General features: G+C 39.5%; 1 protein-coding gene and 1 non-coding gene across 3 annotated transcripts in view; one reads left to right on the top strand and one right to left on the bottom strand.

Annotated features, from left to right (window-relative positions):
* Window positions 1-6,121: 6,121 nt before the first annotated feature.
* Window positions 6,122-6,195, bottom strand: trnat-ugu (transfer RNA threonine (anticodon UGU)). Its single transcript has one exon. It is a non-coding gene; the product is annotated as a tRNA-Thr (tRNA).
* A 13,150-nt stretch (window positions 6,196-19,345) lies between these two features.
* mrtfbb (myocardin related transcription factor Bb) overlaps window positions 19,346-21,640 on the top strand; it is a 51,398-nt gene continuing 49,103 nt past the window's right edge. For both annotated transcript variants that reach the window (XM_058377451.1, XM_058377454.1), the window contains exon 1: window positions 19,346-19,431. In XM_058377451.1, the coding sequence (XP_058233434.1) occupies window positions 19,361-19,431 (71 nt within the window). In that variant the 5' untranslated portion in view covers window positions 19,346-19,360. The remainder of the gene's footprint in view (window positions 19,432-21,640) is intronic.

Raw genomic sequence — 21,640 nt, 5'->3', positions numbered from 1 at the left:
TTGTTCCTTCCCATGTGAATGCAGTAAAACCATTCAGGGTTAATAGTAATTGACAAAAATCTACAGCAAAGTCCACGGTGCGCCACTTAACCGTATGCGCACACACATAACCATTTGAATTTTAAGGTATCAAGTGTTTGTGTGATTCTGTAATTGTTTATGCAAATGTTGGATATGATATTCTCCTAAAGTGCTGGTGCCATGGCAATCATTTTCCCAACCAACGCAAGAGAAGCTTGGTCTGAATTTTATCTCTTCATCTGGAGGCAGTTACAGATCCAGATGAAGTGCTACAGATACAGATACAGATACAGATACAGAAGAAGAGACCAAATTTAGAAATGTGTATGAGTTTCGGTTTTTAGAACAAAGCTGCAATTAGTAGCTCTTTAATACTAAATACAACCTCTCAGCCTTCATGTTGGTTGGTTATCTGTGTATCTGACCTATCTTCTCTCCATTATTCCCTCAGTTGTGCTTCTCCTTCATTGTAACCTCTATTCAGCAGCTCTGATGTTAAGCTAGTTATTAAAACCTTGTTAAGCCTCTCAGGGGGTAGTACAAAAGCTGTGTTAGATGGTGATGAGCTTCTTTGTCTTATAAAACCCTTATTAATATTCTGAAATCCCAAACTGTATATTAATTGAGATATTTTGAGATAGACTTGTGACGACATCTGATTAAAAGAGACTCCAAGCATGTTGATATCAAACATGCAAACATCTGGAGAAAAGTTATAGTAAAGATGTAGAAAAGATATAGTAAATAAATATCTGAAATAGATATTGAGTCAGCATTAGCATTTTGTTGTTGGCTTAAGTTTCTTTAAAAAAAATGCTATATTGATGGTTCCTGTATAATTTGTTGTGTTGTCAAAACTACTGAAGAAGGAAGAAGAGGAGAAGGAGGAGGAGGAGGAGGAGAGGGAGGGGGGGGGTTGAGAGAGAGAGAAAGAGAGAGAGAGAGAGAGAGAGGAGGAGGAAGAGGCCTTGCTGGGCATGCTTGCAGGTGGAGATTGAGGTAAGGTCTGTTGAGAGATTAATAGTCAGCATGCATGACACGTCCCGAACGTGAGTGGGTGTTCAGGACATGTAGCCCCTGAGTGAGTGGACAGCTTTTGTTTCTCTGAGGCTGGGATCTTTGATAACAAGAGCACTCATTTTCTACAGCTAAACTGTTTTCTCAGTGATGCTTCAGGGAAACCGTTTCCTTGAACACATCAACAAGCTGTGGGTCTGGGTAATGAGAGCGTGCTGGCTTACAGCATTTATGTGGTTAAAAAGGATTAATTAATGGAACAGGGAATGCAGAATGATTGACATCTCCCTGTGTCTTTCCTCATTTCATTCTCTTCTCTCTGTCTCTTTCACACACACACACACACACACACAAAATGTGTTTTCACAACTGTACATCATAACCTCCTCAGTAATGCATACAACTCGTGCCATCTTATTGCTCATTATTAGGACATTTACACAAAGCCTTTGTGCTACACCTAAGCAAAGATGCAAACTAGAGAATTTTAATATCACAAAAACAGGTCAGACCTTGAAATACAGACTTTATGCCATGCTATTAAAATGTATCATAGACACAGAAATCCAGCTCCTTCATAATATACTTACTTTGAGAAATAACTGCACTGTACCCACTCTCACTCACACACACACACATCTGCATGCACACACACACAACAAATAAGTGCATTATTTTATCTTAGAAACATGTGAGTATTTGCATAGCCTCTTTTCTTACCTTCAGCAAAACATATAGACCTTTTCCAGGGAATGAAACATGTGTTTTGTTTCTTAATCAAAAGACAAAAAAGACAAGAAGTACAAATCTCATGAGCAGGAAGTTCTGGTCTAATTCCACGCATAATATTATGAACAAAAAGTTATTATGAGCAAAAGATACACTATATTGCCAAAAGTATTCGCTCGTCTGCCTTGACTCACATATGAACTTAAGTGACATCCCATTCCTAATCCATAGGGTTCAATATGACGTCGGTCCACCCTTTGCAGCTATAACAGCTTCAACTCTTCTGGGAAGGCTGTCCACAAGGTTTAGGAGTGTGTTTATGGGAATTTTTGACCAATCTTCAAGAAGCGCATTTGTGAGGTCAGACACTGATGTTGGACGAGAAGGCCTGGCTCTCAGTCTCCGCTCTAATTCATCCCAAAGGTGTTCTATCGGGTTGAGGTCAGGACTCTGTGCAGGCCAGTCAAGTTCATCCACACCAGACTCTGTCATCCATGTCTTTATGGACCTTGCTTTGTGCACTGGTGCACAGTCATGTTGGAAGAGGAAGGGGCCAGCTCCAAACTGTTCCCACAAAGTTGGAAGCATGGAATTGTCCAAAATGTCTTGGTATGCTGAAGCATTCAGAGTTCCTTTCACTGGAACTAAGGGGCCAAGCCCAGCTCCTGAAAAACAACCCCACACCATAATCCCCCCTCCACCAAACTTTATACTTGGCACAATGCAGTCAGACAAGTACCATTCTCCTGGCAACCACCAAACCCAGACTCGTCCATCAGCTCTCTGCACGCTGTTCTTGAGCTAATCTGAAGGCCACATGAAGTTTGGAGGTCTGTAGCGATTGACTCTGCAGAAAGTTGGCGACCTCTTCGCACTATGCGCCTCAGCATCCGCTGACCCCGCTCCGTCAGTTTACGTGACCTACCACTTCGTGGCTGAGTTGCTGTTGTTCCCAAACACTTCCACGTTCTTATAATACAGCTGACAGTTGACTGTGGAATATTTAGGAGCGAGGAAATTTCACGACTGGATTTGTTGCACAGGTGGCATCCCATCACAGTTCCACGCTGGAATTCACTGAGCTCCTGAGAGCGACCCATTCTTTCACAAATGTTTGTAAAAACAGTCTGCATGCCTAGGTGCTTGATTTTATACACCTGTGGCCATGGAAGTGATTGGAACACCTGATTCTGATTATTTGGATGGGTGAGCGAATACTTTTGGCAATATAGTGTAAGAATCAGAGAGAAAATTGTTCTGCATTCACCAGGATTTAAATGTTAACTTTTGAAAAGAATGACAGGGAAAATGAACTGGATCGTTCTCAATCAATCTTCTTCAGGCGTCTATTGTCATGGCTGCAGCTTTACAGAGTACATGTAACTGCATGCCTTTACCTTCTGAGTGAAACAGAGAATGTGGCTGTTCTTATGATTATCTAAATAAAAAAACCATGACTGTAGTCTGAGCTGTTGAAGGGCTGAAGCTGTTGAAATTCAGATCAGAAAGCTCCGACTCTGGTTCTGCTGTCGTTATTCCCCCCTCTTTTTCTATTAAAATTTGGAATATTCAAAGGCCAGGCAGAGGGAGGGGTTGTCATGGTGATGCTGAAAACCAGTATGATTACGAGTAAGGAGGCCATGTCAGGGAAGTCTATTGTAAAATGCATTTCATGACCTACATTTACAAAGAAATTGCTTCATCCGGACCGCTGGGATTTTTAATAATAATAATCGTTTAAAAAACTGAACGGCTCTGAAACCTGGGTTTTGATTGCACTTCCGCTTGGAAAAAAAGGAGTGAAAGGAACTAATCCAAGTAATAGATACATAAGAGGCCAAATCAGGGCAGGAGCCTGAGATTTACTTGCCTCTGGAGCTCATTTAGTGCCAGTACAATGTGATGTCATGTCAAGCTTGCAGAAGGTTTTATAGAGATTTTGTATGAAGTGGTCAGAAAGCTATGTGAGAGAATTCCACCTTCACACCTCCTCAAGTATGTAAAACATCTGAAGCTGGCTTTAATTGTGATCATACTGTACACTGTGTCAAATATTTACGGCAACACAAATACTCACAGTCTGCCTGAACGTCTGAGAGTGAGTGAAATAGATATAGAGTGTTTCTGTAAAAAATAAAATATACTCTATACTCTATTTTCTACTGTGTCAAATATATACTGGAGAGGAACCAGGCTCAGAAGGGAACCTCATTCTCATTTGGGTGACACTGGACAGTAAATAAATTAAACGTAAGTAATGTCCTTTCTACAATAGCAAACAACAGGTCAGTGTAGTTACTGAGTTCATTATAGACTTAACACTAATTCCTTCCTGCTGAAAACTGACTGATTCAATGGGTTCTGATTCAACTGATTCCCTGGGTCACAGGCTGTCTTTGCAGATTTATCCCCAGCAGCAGTGAGCACCACCAGGGGATGAGACTCCAACCAGGGGTAGAGCATCTGGATGGATCAGGCAGGTCCAGAGAGAAGAAGTGGTCACGCTGGGAACTCAGAACACTGGGAGCTGGGAGTGGGATGTAAAGCTCAACAGACAGAGGGAGGATCAGTAAAAAAAAAGAGAGAGAGAGAAATATTAAGTATGCTTGTGATTATGTGATGTTTAAAGACAATGTAGATTATGTGTAAAGTGCAGGCAGGGACTCCGGCAAGACTAGCTATGACAGCATAACTAAAAGGGAGAGCCACAAGGTGACAGACATGAAGGCTTCCCGGGACATAAAGCATCCAACCACTTCACAGTCAGCAAACCTGAGCGACTTGTGAGAATGGTAAGGTGACAGCATCCAACACATCCCAAACATTTTATGGTGAAAAGTCTTAAAGAAAGCTTTGAGACAAAACCACAATTTATAAAAGATGATTTTTCTCTTTGACTTGTGTATGACATTATCATAGACTACATTACCTCCCATGATCCTTAGCCCTCAGGACAGATCTCCAGTCCAGGTCACAGTCTCCTCAAGGTATTAACCTGTTTGCAGTCACTTTACTCTCCCTCTTACTGTGTGAAGTCTTACTCCTTTTGCTCTGTCTGCTTTGTTCAGTTTTGTCTGGTTCACTTCTGCCTGCCTCACATTAACTAACTTTTTGGCTTGTCTGCTACAGTGGTTTTAATAAACCCAGGAGTCTTATTTATCAAAGCGTGTATAAAACAAATTTGAAGTTTGTGTGTAAGAACTGACAGTATGCAGGAAAGTGGCATTTGTCACGCAAGCATAAGCCCAGAAACAGAAGTTATAAATCCTACACTATCTAAATTGCTCATGCACAGACATATATATATATTTATATAGAGCTACTGTACATTTACACAATATTTATTTCTAGCATTACAAATTCTGAGTCTGAGTCTGATTTCATTCCATATAAAGTTTCATCCACCCATGTGACTGGTTATTGGCCTCCGCTGACCGCTGCAGCTCTGTAGTCCAGAACATCTACCAGTGTGATTCAAGGTAGTAACAGTGACACTAAACAGATGGACTTCTAAAGTAAAAAAAATCAAGATGAGACCAATTTTTAATTCAGGTTCTTTTCTCTCAGGTGCTTTTTGCCTTTAAAGAACTAATATTCATTATTAAAGCATACAGTAATATGTTAGAGTGTTTAGTTGTGGTGTTAGTTTATGACTGTGCATTAAGGAGAAAGTGTTTGAGGTTTCATCTTCTTTACCTTTCTCTCTTCTCTTCTGTTTAGCGTTTTTCTCACATACAGTATTTCTGCACAGAAGAGATGGAAACTGATTAGTTATTAAATGTGTAGATTATCACTTTGTCAGTGTTTATAAGCTTAGAAGATTTTTTTAGATTTTGTGGATGTGAACTTTGACACTGAATGTTCACTCTTTTCATTAAAGAGGAACAAAGCCCTCTGTGATTGATCAAAACATTTCAAAATGAAGAGAAGAAGAAGACGTTATCATCACTAGATATACATTACAGCACAGGGGAATTCTTTTCTTCACATATCCCACATTAGAAAGTTGGGGTCAGGGTGCAGGGGTAGCTATGATATAGTGCCCCTGGAGCAGAGAGGGTTAAGGGCCTTGCTCAGGGGACAAAATGTGGAAGATTGACAGTACTTGGGCTTGAACCTAAATCGTTTGATCAATAAACCAGAGCTGTAACTCCTCTATATAAAGCACAGAGATCCATGAAGACATGGTATGTTAGGGGTGGAGTAGAAGAACTGGAGGGTCCTGCATTGAGCTCTGAGTCTGACTCAACCCCACTGAACACCTTTTAGATGAACCAGAACACCAACTGAACCCCAGACATTCTCACTCCTACAATATCAGTGTCTGATCCTCCACAGTCCCTTAAGAGAAGTCAGGCACTGCTGGGATTCGAACCCAGGATCTCCTGTTTACAAGACAGGTGCTTTAACCAACTAAGCCACAGTGCCACATTTGTAGCCTGTGATCCCAGTGTTCTGAGTATGACCCCTGGTCAGCGTCTCATTGCTTGGTGGTGTCCACTGATGCTGTAGATGGATCTGTGTGGACAGCCTGTGACCCAGGAGACAGCCATGGACCGAGCCACTTGGGAACTTTCACACCATCACAGATCTGCCATTACATCTGTCAGCTTGTGACAGCAAGGAATTAGTGTTTATAATGACCTCAGAAACTACACTGACCTAATAGTTCCTCATGGGCCATTGATTGCTGTTATAGAAACGACATTGATCAGTTACATTTACATTATTTACTGTCCAGTGTCACCCAAATGAGGATGGGTTCCCTTCTGAGCCTGGTTCCTCTCAAGGTTTCTTCCTCATATCATCACATGGAGTTTTTCCTTGCCACCGTCACCACAGGCTTGCTCATTAGGGATAAAATTTGGGATAAAATAGTTACTTTACTCTAAACTTTATAATTTTTTTTCCTTCTATGTTTCTATAGATCTGTAATGCTGCTTTGAGACAATGTCCATTGTTAAAAGCGCTATACATATAAATTGAATTAAATTTAATTGAATTGTAAGCTGATCCTGGTTTTTTTTTTTTTTTTTTTTTAAAGCTGCAGAATAACTGGAATAATAGTCACAGTAATATTCTCAATATTAAATTACAAAAAGATTAAACTAAATTAAATTTGTTCAGTTTTGTCTGGTTCACTTCTGCCTGCCTCACATTAACTAACTTTTTGGCTTGTCTGCTACAGTGGTTTTAATAAACCCAGGAGTCTTATTTATCAAAGCGTGTATAAAACAAACTCGAAGTTTGTGTGTAAGAACTGACAGTATGCAGGAAAGTGGCATTTGTCACACAAGCATAAGCCCAGCAACAGAAGTTATAAATCCTACACTTTCTAAATTGCTCAAGCACAGACATATATATATATATATTTATATATTGCACAAAAGAGCTACTGCAGCACAAATTGCTGAAAAAGTTCATGCAGGCTCTGATAGAAAGCTAGAGAGCATCACAGTGTATAGAGCTGCATAGCTGCAGACTGCAGATGCATTATGGGGGAAAAGGGCAAGCCGGAGGAGGCAGTGTGATGCTCTGGGCAATGTTCTGCTGGGAAACCTCGGTTCCTGCCATTATTGTGGAAGTTACTTTGACATATACCACCTACCTAAACATTGTTACAGACCATGGAAACGGTATTCCCTGATGGCTGTGGCCTCTTTCAGCAGGATAATGTGCTGTGCCAAAAAGCATTAATATTCTCAATATTAAAATACAAAACATTAAACTAAATTTAATAAAATTAAATTCTCAATATTAATTTACAAAAGGATTTAACTATATTGTTTACCATAGTTTTTAGGTCAACAGAAATATCTATTTAAAAAACTAGTCAGCTGACAAATTAATGTCAGAAGCCACCGTTTATTATCATAAATGTAAAAAACACGAACTAATTATCAAGCATATACTGTATAATTATATTTATTAACTTAAAAGTGTGATGCTGCTACAGATGGCCCCGTAGCCTAGATCTGTCAAAAATTAAAGGATTTACGGGACTTCATAAAACAAAACAGCCATGTGATGATTTTTTTCATCTTTTGAGATTTATACACCTGATCTGAGTCTGATGTGGATATGTATGAAACCTGCAGCCCTACAGATGTAGGTGTATAACAACAGACACGTATTAATAAAGGCAAGGCTTCTCAAACCTGAACCCTTTCCCAGGCTCCCTGGGACTTCACCTTATTAAAACTTGTCTTTACACAAAGCTTTGGGAACACTTAGTTTTTTTGGAACATCAGAAGTGGACCAGGTCTGTCTTAATTATTATTTAAATATGAATCCTTTATAATCTTCACTCAGACATCATTTGAGAAGCAATATTCACAGCTATGACTTATCACTGTCAGCAGGTATCTGCCTCTAAAAGAAAAGAACCTGCAGGTGCTTACCTGCTTCTGTCAATCACATCTGACTGTAAATTAGGAAGGGGAAAAAAAACCTCCCTGGTGGCATGGCATCTACATTACATTAGCCTCAAGAGGTGAGAAATGAGTGAGTGTGGAGACGGTGAGCGAGGCAGGAGAGCTCAGGAGGGATAACACACACAGGACAGGGAAGAGAGGCGACGGAGTGACCTACAGACGCTCGGTTACTCCAAATGGAACAAAATACTTTAATGTGCATTTACAAATGTAGATAGAAATTTCTGTAAAGCCACTTTATTATGATGTTCATCTTTAAAAGCTGTTTTTTCTGCTAATTGAAAGGTTGTTCACTTTTAATCCAGTACACCTATGCTTACAGCTTCGCATAAATATTCATAGGAAAAATAAAACAGCTCTAGCCTCAGAAATGTTATGTTTTTGTTTGTTTTTTTATCTTAGCTGTCTTGCACTGTAACATTTCTACGTATTGTCTTGTAACCAAAATGTTCTGTAATTGCACCTCTGTCTTTTTAGAGTTTTTTTCCCCATAACAAAACAAAACAAAAAAAATCATATTGGACCCTAGGCTTTTCAGCTGTGTGCCTCCAGAGACTGTTCCCTGATATCTGAGCTGAGTCATTGGCCGACCTTAGAGGGCATTTCTGGGTTACTCTGGCGTGCCAGAAGACTCTTTTGTTTCGTAATACAAATCACATCAAGAACACTGGAGCTTTGATTCACATCTATTTAGGGCTTTTAAAACCAAAGGTGATCCAGTAGAGGGTATTTGTCATAGGATCTCATTAATGCTCTCTCAGAAAAAAAACATTTAGAATCATCTAGAACCCTAAATAGCTCTTAGGTTTGTTCTTCTGAGGAAATCCTTAAAGTAGAGGTTTTTTTCTTTCAGGTTTCCTCAGGAACACACAGGAACTCCAGAGTCCTCCACAGATCTTCCTACATCAGGGCAGATATCATCAGTCACAATGTTTTTGTTTACTTTGATTTTTTTTCTTCCTTTTCTTCTTTATTTTACCTCCTTGGATATTTTGTTTTATTTGTAATGAGGTGGCAATCTTCTACCACCATATTTCAAAACTCTGCTCCTGTCAGCAATTCACAGCATTCTCACACTCCCCATCTTTCTCAAGGCATAGAGTCATTTCAAATTATATCTCAAGCGATTCCTTGGCCCTTTTTTTCAAACACCGTTCCCCTCTGTTCAGCATTTCACCTCACCCAAGATGTCTATTTGTTTTTTCTCCCATTTTCTCCTCTCTGTAAATTTACTTTCCCCAGTCATACATCTCCTGTCTGCAGGCAATATCCCTCTGGATATTGCGCTGGTCTGACAAGCTTGTTATACTTGCAGAAACAGCTGCCTATATCACGGTCATAAATTCTCCCTGTGACGCAAATAATGGCCTTGTTTTGCAGTGTTTATGTAAGGTCAAATAATTTTTCTTTTATTTTAATGACTAGACTTGGTATGCAGCTGCCAGTTTTGTTCATTAGTGCATTAACAAAACCCTTGAAAAGTGATTGAAGGTTATTTAAATTGCATTAATCTTGGAGAAACAAGAATACATGCTGGAGGTGTTCTCCAGCATTCATGTACCTCTGAGATAACTCCAGGCAAAACCGATAATGATGCCCGGTGCTGACGGACTTACAGTTCAGCCGGATTTGTGAGAGAATCATTACCTCAGAATATAAAAACTTCTATAATTGGTTAATTACATGCAGTCAGTGGTACACAATAATCAATCCTGTCTCTTACACACCCACAGATTTAACATTTCTTTCTGTTCCAAAAGGACAGCAGACATTTCTAGTTCTACAAGAACCTGAATACCTGAAAAATAACTAGAAACAGTATCTCACCTTCATAACGCTAAGTAAAGTTTTTTGAATAGATGATACATTCAACATCTAAACAGTTATCACTGGCTCATGAGTCCTCAGAATATCACATCCCAGCCTACTACAACCCACAGTCCAAAAGTTCAGCACCATGGACAGCAACCACAGCACACACGAGATCATGAGATACAAAGAAATACCAAAACGCTAGAAACAGAAACAGAAGAATAAGAACGCTAATGAACATCTCGTGAACTAAATATTTTTTCTTACACTCATGGCACCTCTTTATTGACACATGGTAGCCTAGACTGAGAAATCTATCCTGAACAGTACAGGCTCTTTTACTCTCTGCTCCACAGCTCATAAATAAATCACCCTGTGAAGCTCAAACAGAGATTTGTATAAACGCCGGTGTTCATAGCATGCCTTCCTTATCACACCGAAGATGACAGTTACTGTACATCAGCTTTTTTTTTCTTTTTTTTCTTTATACTTTTGAAGGCTTTCTGCAAAATAACTAAATTAATAAATAGGTCATGATCAAATCAGACAACTCAAGTGATAAAGAGAGCTAGGAACGGCCTGAAAACTAGGAAGAATTCATCAAGCTTTCACACATGCACTTTACCAAAAACACAGACAACAAAAAGGTTCCTAAAAAGCACATAATAAAGGTGCTTATTAGAAATGAAGGTGAGCAATCGAAACAGCAATAAACCCCAATTCAAGCTTTTCTCATCCACCAACCGCTCGGACTCACATGTCAATACCAGAGTATACTGTGAGGCAGCAGATGTGTCTTTTTCCTAGTGAACGTTAGTAAGAGACGTTCCACAGCTGTGTCCGTGTGTCATCTGCAGAGACAGAAGTGTGCTACGCTGCTCTAATGGACAGGACACTGTCAAGCATCAAGTGCTAGCTGACAGGTCGTTACATCAGGGGATCTAGGGGAAGGAAGAGACGTGTTCCTATAACAATATCAATAATAACAATATCAGTGTGTGTGTGTGTGTGTGTGTGTGTGTGTGTGTACTTGTCACATGGTGCTAACATGAAGTTGCAGCATACAGAATGTACAGTACTTTCTTTGAAAGACACTAGCCATAATAGCCATTAGTTTAGCATCCTGTGTGTAATTTGAATAATAATATGGAGCGAGGTTTCTGAGGCGTGTTTAAATCCTGTGTGATCCTTTTGGGTAATACTGACAATAGCCAAGAAAATGCCACCTCATATTCTCTTTCTCTCTTTCTGTGTGTGTGTGTGTGTGTGTGTTGTTCTGAGTTTAATGGACCAAAAACAAGGTCTAATTGAGCAATTTCCTAGAAGAAGCTCTACCACTTGTGGATGAGGGAAGAATAAATGCCATACTGCCCCCTAGTGTTCATTTAAAACTCATCACTAAACCAGAAAACTGTCAATCAATCAATAAATGGGATCTATAAGCCAGTTATGATTAAAGCAATCATTCAAGCAGCTTTCCTGAAAATACTGTAAGGATACTGTAAAGTTTCACTCTTACACAAGGAAGTAAAGAAACCCAGCTGTACTGCTGTAGGTGAGAGAGGACAACCAACCAGGACAGAGAGATTCTGATATAAGTCTATATAATAAAATGGATTCACATGTTTAGAACATGTTTACTTGCTTTCTTGTTGAATAGAAGCAGCATTCATTTGTTCACTAATTTCACGGGAACCTGGTGAATAATTAATAGTTTATGAGTTCTCCTTGCTGTGGAACTGCTATTGTTACCCACTTGTGAGTTTTTTATTGAAACCACCCATTGCAGCCAGCTAGTGACTAACGTTTGTGTGCTTCTCTGTATTTTTGTTTTTTTATTATTATTATTTTAAACTCTGAGCGAGAGTGATTCATCAAGGCCTTCTGCTCACCCTTGGTGTATATTTATTACTCTGTGTTTTGACTAGCGTGCTAGCACTATCTGGCTCATGCCTAGTGAGCGTGACAGGCTGGAGGACATGATGCACAGGTTAGATAATATGCAAAACACAGAGAAGTTCGATCGGATAACATTTACACTTTAACAGTAACCAAAGACCACAGTTTTGTTCAATCTGTTTTCTACATCTCAAGATTCTAGATCACCAGCTGGAGTTTTTTGTCGGTGTGGAAAATCATGACCATTTAACCTGATGCTTTTTCCCAAACAACTGAGACAGGATACAGTATGAGGGTTAGGGGCAGATCTGGATCCCCCTCCATTAAAGAAGAAAACCAGCACCATGCTGTGTCACTAACTCCAGGACTCATGAGGGATGGACAAAAGAGTCTTGTGATTGACAGAATCAAAGCTGTAAGATCAGCAAGATCGGGAAAGATGAAAGTTTACTTCATCCTGCAGCATGAAGCTTCTCAGTAACAGAAACAAGGGATTTTCTGTGGATTTTTGCCATGTTGATCTTAGAGAGCGGTGAGTTTTCTATAAAAGAAAGAGAGGCAGCTGGCTGTATACAAGACAGTCAGGGACTTTGAAAAGAAGAACATGATTCTGTTTATTAGTTGCTTGTGTCTGAGTTACCTAGCAAGGGCTTTTTTGAACATTTCTCAAAATGCATTTAGTTTATAATCATGAAAATGGCTTGTTGGTATGGATTTTATTACTCCATGAAATTCTGTGAATAAGGCCAAGTGAATAACGATAGAATTAGTGCCTGGCTTGAAGCTAGGATCACTTTCTTCCTCATCAAAAAGGTTGATATCACTCTGTACAAATCTATCAGAATATTTTATAAAGTAACACACACAAATCATAAAGCCATAAATCCATTATCCAATAATCATAAATCCATTATCCAATAATAACTCTAGATAGGACACAAGAGTTGTCATATTTATTGGAACTCCTGAACAATCAAACTCCATCTCCCATCATGCACTGCAGCCTAAACACACACACACACACACACACACACACACACACATACAAACACATGCACACTCTTACACTTCCTCATTCACAGTCTCCATATTTCTGATCATACACACCTGTGTTCAGTTATGCACACACACACACACACTCACACACACAGTGACTTGGCTGTTCGGAAATCTAGGGAAAGTTCATTGCATCACCTATGTGCAAGAACAGTCTTGATGCAGGCTTTCCTTGTACTCTGAGAGATGGTGGGATCTGTGGAGCAGAGCTGGAGGATCTGAGGAAGCGTGGCACAGTGCAGGATGGGAAAAGTGCTTTCAGGTAAGTCAGTGCTGATCCTTCTAAGTCTTTCCAGAACTGCAAAAGGAAATATTACGTGTTTTTACTATAATTACTACTGATTATCAATAAAACATGCATAGAAATCATTTCTCTTTGTTTGTCTGGCATCTCAGATTTACTCTACTGCAGACCGAATATTAGACCCACTGCTTCAGAGGTGCTTTCTAATTCCTGCTGAACTGCTAGATAAAGTACAGTATTTGAACATGAACTTATACAGAGAGTCTTACTATCTAATGAGTCTAAACTCATAATCTTATAAGTTATGGGTTTATTGATTGATTGATTGATTGATTGATTGATTGATTGATTGACTGACTGACTGGTTGATTGATTGATTGATTGACTGACAGACGGACAGCTAAGTAAATAGATTCTGGGATGGTGGATATCAAGAAACATGAAGCTGACAGATAGATAGATAGATAGATAGATAGATAGATAGATAGATAGATAGATAGATAGATAGATAGATAGATAGATAGATAGATAGATAGATAGATAGATAGATAGATAGACTGACTGACTGACTGACTGGCTGGCTGGCTGGCTGATTGATTGATTGATTGATTGATTGATTTTAATACATTATTCGTGTCTGACCCCTGATGCCTTGCCCTTCTGTTTTGATGTTGATTTTTGTTGTTTTGGTGTTTAGACCCTGACTGGGAAATCAGCCATAATTCTGATCTGTGTTTTTTGTATTTGTTCATGGTGTTGATGGTTTCTCTGGTTATGACACAGTCTGCACTCACTGAGTGCTTTCTCCAAATAAACCTAGTACACATGGATCATTGCTTTATGTCTCTGAGTCCTGCGTTTACTGCGGTACTGCATAATACAGTTTAATTGTCATTAAAAATTGTACTTTATTCAAAAGAATCTTTTCAGCCACTAATCCATGTTCATATATATTTAGTATTTTCTACATAGTTTTCCTTTTGCTTATACAGATCAATCTATATCTATTTTTATTGTAACTATTTTTTTTTTTATTCTACTTTTTATGACACATATTTTGTATGGTTGTGTATGTGACAAATAAATTTGAAAAATATTGTTAAAAAATAAAAATAGTCCCATCTTCACATATACTAATCAGATAACAGATTCATTAATCTGACAAAACCTTCTCATGAAAGGCCTAGCCTTTTTATCCTTTGACCACCGGAGCCACTTATATTTGAGATCGCTGTCAACGTTTTCCTGTGAAAAGCTCTGCCACAGCACTAGTGGTGTCCTGCTATGACATTAGAGTGTCAAAAAAAATAATAATGTCTCACAGGAACAACGAACACGCAGCACCAGCCAACAAATTAACACCAGAACCGCTAAGCAGATCACAAACATTTCAATATAAACATATTTTCTGTGCTTCAGGGAGGAGTTTTCTTTTAAGATGAGCATTTGGCTGCATAGACTTTTGAAGCCTCTTTCTCAAAGTCCTTGCCTGTCTCTCTCCACCATCTGTACATGAGAAACTGCTGAAAATGTGTGTTGAGATGATTCAGTTCACACGTTACTGCGTGCCGAGATGGAGCTGGCATCCGGCCTGGAGAATGTCTGCCTCCTCCAGTCCAGCCTTCCCATAAGAAATCACACATTGTTCTGGGCTGTGATGAGGACTCGCACCTCCACCAGTGGGTTCTTTAGTAGGAAATTCACATGAGAACTCAGCTGTGGTGGTTATGGCATAGGCATTGGAGAGAGGGAAAAAAGACAGATGGCAAAAAATGAGCATCTCTATTAATGACTCACGCTCTGCAGTCTGCAAGGTTTTTTTGTTAGTTTTTTTTTAATCCAACACTTGTTTCATGGAGGTGTGATGTGCCTACACTGGTCATTAGCACTGCAGGCTATTGCTTAGCAAAGTCATGGGGTTAATTGTGGAGAAGAAAAATCTTTTTAATTGGTGGTGGCGGTGATGGCGGTGATGGCGGTGATGGCGATGGTGGTGGTGGTGGCGATGGTGGTGATGGTGGTGGTGGTGATGGTGGTGGTGGTGGTGATGGTGATGGTGGTGGTGGTGATGGTGGTGGTGATGGTGGTGGTGATGGTGGTGGTGGTGGTGGTGGTGATGGTGGTGGTGGTGATGGTGGTGATGGTGGTGGTGATGGTGGTGGTGGTGATGATGGTGGTGGTGGTGATGGCGATGGTGGTGGTGATGGTGGTGATGGTGGTGGTGGTGATGATGGTGGTGGTGATGGTGGTGATGGCGATGGTGGTGGTGATGGTGGTGATGGTGGTGGTGGTGATGGTGGTGGTGGTGGTGGTGGTGATGATGGTGGTGGTGGTGATGGTGGTGGTGGTGATGGTGGTGATGGTGGTGGTGATGGCGATGGTGGTGGTGATGGCGGTGGTGGTGGTGGTGGTGGTGATGATGGTGGTGGTGGTGATGGTGGTGGTGGTGATGGTGGTGATGATGGTGGTGGTGGTGATGATGGTGGTGGTGGTGATGGTGGTGGTGGTGGTGATGATGGTGGTGGTGGTGGTGGTGATGATGGTGGTGGTGATGGTGGTGATGGTGGTGGTGGTGATGATGGTGGTGGTGATGGTGGTGATGGCGATGGTGGTGGTGATGGTGGTGATGGTGGTGGTGGTGGTGGTGGTGGTGGTGATGGTGGTGGTGGTGATGGTGGTGATGGTGGTGGTGATGGCGATGGTGGTGGTGATGGCGGTGGTGATGGTGGTGGTGGTGGTGATGGTGGTGGTGGTGATGGTGGTGGTGGTGGTGATGGTGGTGGTGGTGATGGTGGTGGTGATGGTGGTGGTGGTGGTGATGGTGGTGATGGTGGTGGTGGTGATGGTGGTGATGATGGTGGTGGTGATGGTGGTGGTGGTGATGGTGGTGGTGGTGGTGGTGATGGTGGTGGTGGTGGTGGTGGTGATGATGGTGGTGGTGGTGATGATGGTGGTGGTGATGGTGGTGGTGGTGATGGTGGTGGTGATGGTGGTGATGGCGATGGTGGTGGTGATGGTGGTGGTGATGGTGGTGGTGGTGATGGTGGTGGTGATGGTGGTGGTGATGGTGGTGGTGGTGGTGGTGGTGGTGGTGATGGTGGTGATGGCGATGGTGGTGGCGATGGTGGTGGTGATGGTGGTGGTGGTGATGGTGGTGGTGGTGGTGGTGGTGCTGGTGGTGGTGGTGATGGTGGTGGTGGTGATGGTGGTGATGGTGGTGGTGGTGGTGGTGATGGTGGTGGTGGTGATGGTGGTGATGATTGGAAGGAAGGAAGGAAGGAAGGAAGGAAGGAAGGAAGGAAGGAAGGAAGGAAGGATATCTTTGTCTGCTTTGTTTTTTATTTTTTTATTTTTTTTTTAATCCATTAATTGGATTTTATTGTGTTATTTTTGTTCTATTTTATAAAAGATATGATTTATATTACTAAACCCTAAACCCCCTTAACTCTGATCAAATCTTTGTGACTCATGCCCTCAAGTGTCTTATTGTGGCTTATTAACTACAGAATGATTGTGGCCTGCAGTGATGTGACACAATGACGACTTAATAAAGGTCATGTTAACAGAAACACACATTTCTCCCCAGACTCAGACTTTCTATCTCACTTCTTTCTCAGAATGGAGCTCAGCCTGCAGGACGGAAATCCCCAGCAGCAGTCTGGACTCGTCTGGACTGTTCCAGTCTGTAAAGCTGTATTCAATTCAATTCAATTTTATTTGTATAGCACTTATAACAATCATCATTGTCTCAAAGCAGCTTTACAGAAGATAAGAAATATAGTACAAATGTCCTAGAAAATCCCTAGTGAGCAATCCTGAGGCGAGGAAAAACTCCTTTAGATGTTAAAAGGAAGAAACCTTGAGAGGAACCAGACTCAAACGGGAAACCCATCCTCATTTGGGTGACACCAGAGAGTGTGATTATAAATTATTATAAACACCAGAGAGTATGATTATAAATTATTATAAACACCAGAGAGTGTGATTATAAATTATTATAAACACCAGAGCGTGTGATTATAAATTATTATAAACACCGGAGCGTGTGATTATAAATTATTATAAACACCAGAGCGTGTGATTATAAATTATTATAAAAACTGAGAGTGTGATTATAAATTATTATAAACACCGGAGCGTGTGATTATAAATTATTATAAAAACTGAGAGTGTGATTATGAACAATGTCCTTTCAGTCATAAACAGTCATTTGGAGTTGTGTGATGCAGATACAGTGATATAAGCAGTTACATATGGAGAATGTTGTTGTGTGTGTTGATTAGGAGATCATTGTCCTCAAAGTCCACATGGGGTTGGCATCTTTTCTTCAAATACCCAAAATCTTCATGAAGCAGAATCCAACTGGAGCTTGATGCCTCAGGATACTCTCAGGGCCTATTCTCACTGAAGGTCTGAAATCTTCATGAAGAGAAACACAACTGGAGCTGGCACGATCTCTAGATGCCTCAGGATGGGTAGAGAAAGAGAAACAAGTGCAAAGGAATTAGCATAGCTGCTGTTCATGATATGAGCAAGCACTAGAAGATAATGTGCATTTAATCAGATGTACTGGAGTACGAGGTTATGGGATGAATTATGTGTATGCCAGGCTAAAGAGATATGTCTTTAATCTACATTTAAACTGGGAGACTGTGTCTGAGCCCCGAACACTGTCAGGAAGACAAAGTTTAGGAGCTAAATATGAAAACCCTCTACCTCTAAGTAGTGATAGTTTGTACCAGTGCAGGGATGATAATATTGGGGTTATATGTTCATGTTTTCTTCACCTGGTTAAAACTGTGGTGAACTTTTGTCTGTATGTATAGTTTCCCGCAGCCAATAAATTTAATCTTAATCTAATGTTCAGTGATTTGCATGAACTGATATTACTTTTTTAATATTCACAACTAATCATGAAGCACTTCCCTACAGTATGTTCTCAAATTTTACATTTTCCAAACTCTTCTGCTTAGATCTCTCCATCTGTCAGACTACAACATTTCCAGTATTTATTTGGAATTATATTTTTATTTTTTATTTTTGTTAGCACATGTCAAGTCAAACGCGACACACCAGATGGCAGTGTTAGACCATGATTTGAATCGGCTTTGTTTATTTCAGGTAAATTTTAATTTTAATAACATGATAATTTTATACAGTATATGTACAGTGGTACAGTGGGGTCCAAAAAAAACTGAGACTACTAATGAAGAGTTTTACATAATTTTCTGTTATACAAACATTTTCATTACAGATTCCGTTCTCAGCAATAAACCTGAGTGAAAAATAAAATCCTAGAAATATTTTCATGCATCTCTTTCAGGACAGTGTGCACGTGAGCTGGCATGTATTTCCTAAAACTGGTGTGGACTGAGCACGTGCTTTGTTGGAATAATAAAAACTGGGAGAAAAACTAGGAAAATTACGGTTTTGTCCAAAGCTGTAAACATGGTCAATATCATAGATTTGTTTCACTTTAGATAATGACTTAGATTTGCATCCTGCGCGTGTAAGAATGAGCCAGAATCGTGGATCTTGAATATGTTTAATATTAAATTCTAAAGCATTTACAGGGTGTGTTAGAAGGTGTGTTAAAGGGTGTGTTAGAAGGTGTGTTAAAGGGTGTGTTAAAGGTGTGTTAAAGGGTGTGTTAGAAGGGTGTGTTAAAGGTGTGTTAAAGGGCGTGTTAGAAGGTGTGTTAAAGGGTGTGTTAGAAGGTGTGTTAAAGGTGTGTTAAAGGGTGTGTTAGAAGGTGTGTTAAAGGTGTGTTAAAGGGTGTGTTAGAAGGTGTGTTAAAGGTGTGTTAAAGGGTGTGTTAGAAGGTGTGTTAAAGGTGTGTTAAAGGGTGTGTTAGAAGGTGTGTTAAAGGGTGTGTTAGAAGGTGTGTTAAGGGTGTGTTAAAGGTGTGTTAAAGGGTGTGTTAGAAGGTGTGTCCTGCTGATGAACAGCTGAGAGAACCGACAGGACAGCTGAGAAGCTCTGACCAGAAGATCATCTCTCATTAAATCATGTGAAGAGTTTCTCACGCGTTTTGGACACAAGGGCTACTCTCATCATGACATCAGAGCTGGTGGGCGGCCATCTTATCACTGTTTTCCCCTCAACCCCAGCCTGCACACTACTGCCCTAAAAAGTAAGCAAATCTAGTATGCGGTTAGGGACAGAGCCTGACATCGCCACATGCAGCTATAGGAAAATACAGCCACAGAAAACACTCAGGTAGGTTTGGGTTTTATGTCATTCATTTTGTCTCAAACCTTTTTTTTTGTCTCTGATCTGAGCAGAGCGGTTAGTTTTTCTCGTCTTTTTTTATCTAATGTTATTTATAAGCAACACTTTTATCCGGGAATGGCTGAAAGAAAGCATAATGCGGACTTTTCACAAATGTTTCAATGAACTAAAAAGAAACCAAGTTTATTTACCTGTGACATTAATCTCATCCTCTAATGATCATCAATAACCATGAACACGAAGGCTGGGTAAAGATCATACAGGTTTATCCTGTTTAATAAGATCTATTATTATTATTATTGTTATTATTATTATTATTATTATTATTATTATTATTAATAATAATAATAATAATAATAATAATAATAATATTGTTGTTATTATTATAATAATTATTATTTATCGCCATTATTATTATTATTATTATTATTATTATTATTATTATTATTGTTATTATTATTATTATTATTAATAATAATAATAATAATATTGTTGTTATTATTATAATAATTATTATTTATCGCCATTATTATTATTATTATTATTATTATTATTATTATTATTATTATTATTATTAGTCTCTTTATATCCCAAATTTGTCTTTATAATTTTTGTGTTTAAAGTGTTTAATATAAGCTATAAAAGATTAGAAAGTCAAAAAAGGTGTTTATTAAACACTTTAAAGAATCCGTGCAATAATAGAAAATACAACACAATAATCAATAAACACCAAAACACACACACACACACACACACACACACACACACAATGTTCGCCTCTTAAGTTGTTCATTAGGAATAAATTGACTTTTTTAACTTACATCCGGAGTTTATATCTGTCTGTAAAGCTGATTTGTGATAGTATCCTTTGAAAATAGTGCTGTATAAATAAACTAGAAGTGAACTGAATATTAGTGTATAATTCTGTATATCATATCCGGCACTTGGAAGTGGAAGGGTTTCGTTTTATTTCAGGAAGTTTTTCCTCACCACTGTTTCCTCTTTCACACTAAACTGGGATCTAAATCTAAATCCAGATCTCTGTAAAGCTGGTGCAGGACAAATGTTGTTAAATCTGCAATAGAAATACAATTGAATAAAAACCTCAATGCATCTTTCATTTAGTTTTATTCAGTATGATCATGAGAGCTTTCTTTTTTTTCTGTCCAGCTTACTGTATAATTTTAAGTCCCAAACTTGCATGTGAAAATACTATGTACTAAACCTCATGGGGTTTTTGTTGTTGTTGTTGTTTGTTTGTTTTGTTTCAGTTCCAGCTCATATAACTCCTGATTTCTTCTGTACCATGATCTGGAGTAAAATTTAAGAACTATGATCAGGGGAGATTTAAAAGCTTGCTCTTCATATCTTGTTTCTGTTTATCCGTCTGTTGTCTGGACAAGATCAGATGTCAGTGAGTTTTAACAAACGCCGTGTTCAGTGTTTTGTATGCAGACATCCACCAATTTATTTTTAATATCCTCTTGTTTTTGTGTTGAGAACTTACAAAGGTTTGCATTTAGGTCATTTTTAATGTCTAGTCCCACTAACTAGGATTTCTTTTGTCATTCACCTCCTGTCATCTTGAACGACTCTCACCAGACATACTGTGATTGTTTCATTTTTATGAAGAAAGAAGCTTGGTGCGTTTACTTTGTAAGTGTAATGAGAGTGTTTACAGCCACATGTTAATAAATGTCAGTGTCTGTGACCTTGCTTCAGGCAATAACACATTCAGTACTTCAAGACCCACAGCTGAACGATATTCCTGAGAATTTGGATGTGAAAAGGTTTGGGTTTTATTAAGTTCACTGGTTTCCACAGTCCTGGGTGGGAGCAGCATGAGGAACGCAGGCTTCAGCTGCACTCTCACAGCACTGGTCTGGAGGTCTTTCTGTGTGTCATTTAGTCCCTGGTGGTCTGCATTTTGTTTTCTCTCAAGCCCATGCATCATCTGTTTGACTTAATGCTGGAGGCGTAGGTGCTATTATTGTCACCCTGTCACTTCTATGCAGATTAATCTTAATTATTGCTAATGGTTTTGCAGTGCATGAAAAGTCTCACAAGTGAAAGAAGCCAGATGTGATGTGTGGGGTTTTTTTGTGTGACGTCACCCTAAAAAATCTGATTGTCTGATCATTAAACTATCCTCGTTCTTTATAGCTCGTTATTAATATTCTAGTATGTTCTGTACCAG

Source organism: Hemibagrus wyckioides, linkage group LG24 (genome assembly GCF_019097595.1).
Source record: "Hemibagrus wyckioides isolate EC202008001 linkage group LG24, SWU_Hwy_1.0, whole genome shotgun sequence".
NCBI classification, from domain to species: Eukaryota; Metazoa; Chordata; class Actinopteri; order Siluriformes; family Bagridae; genus Hemibagrus; species Hemibagrus wyckioides.
This window is presented reverse-complemented; position numbering and strand designations above follow the sequence as displayed.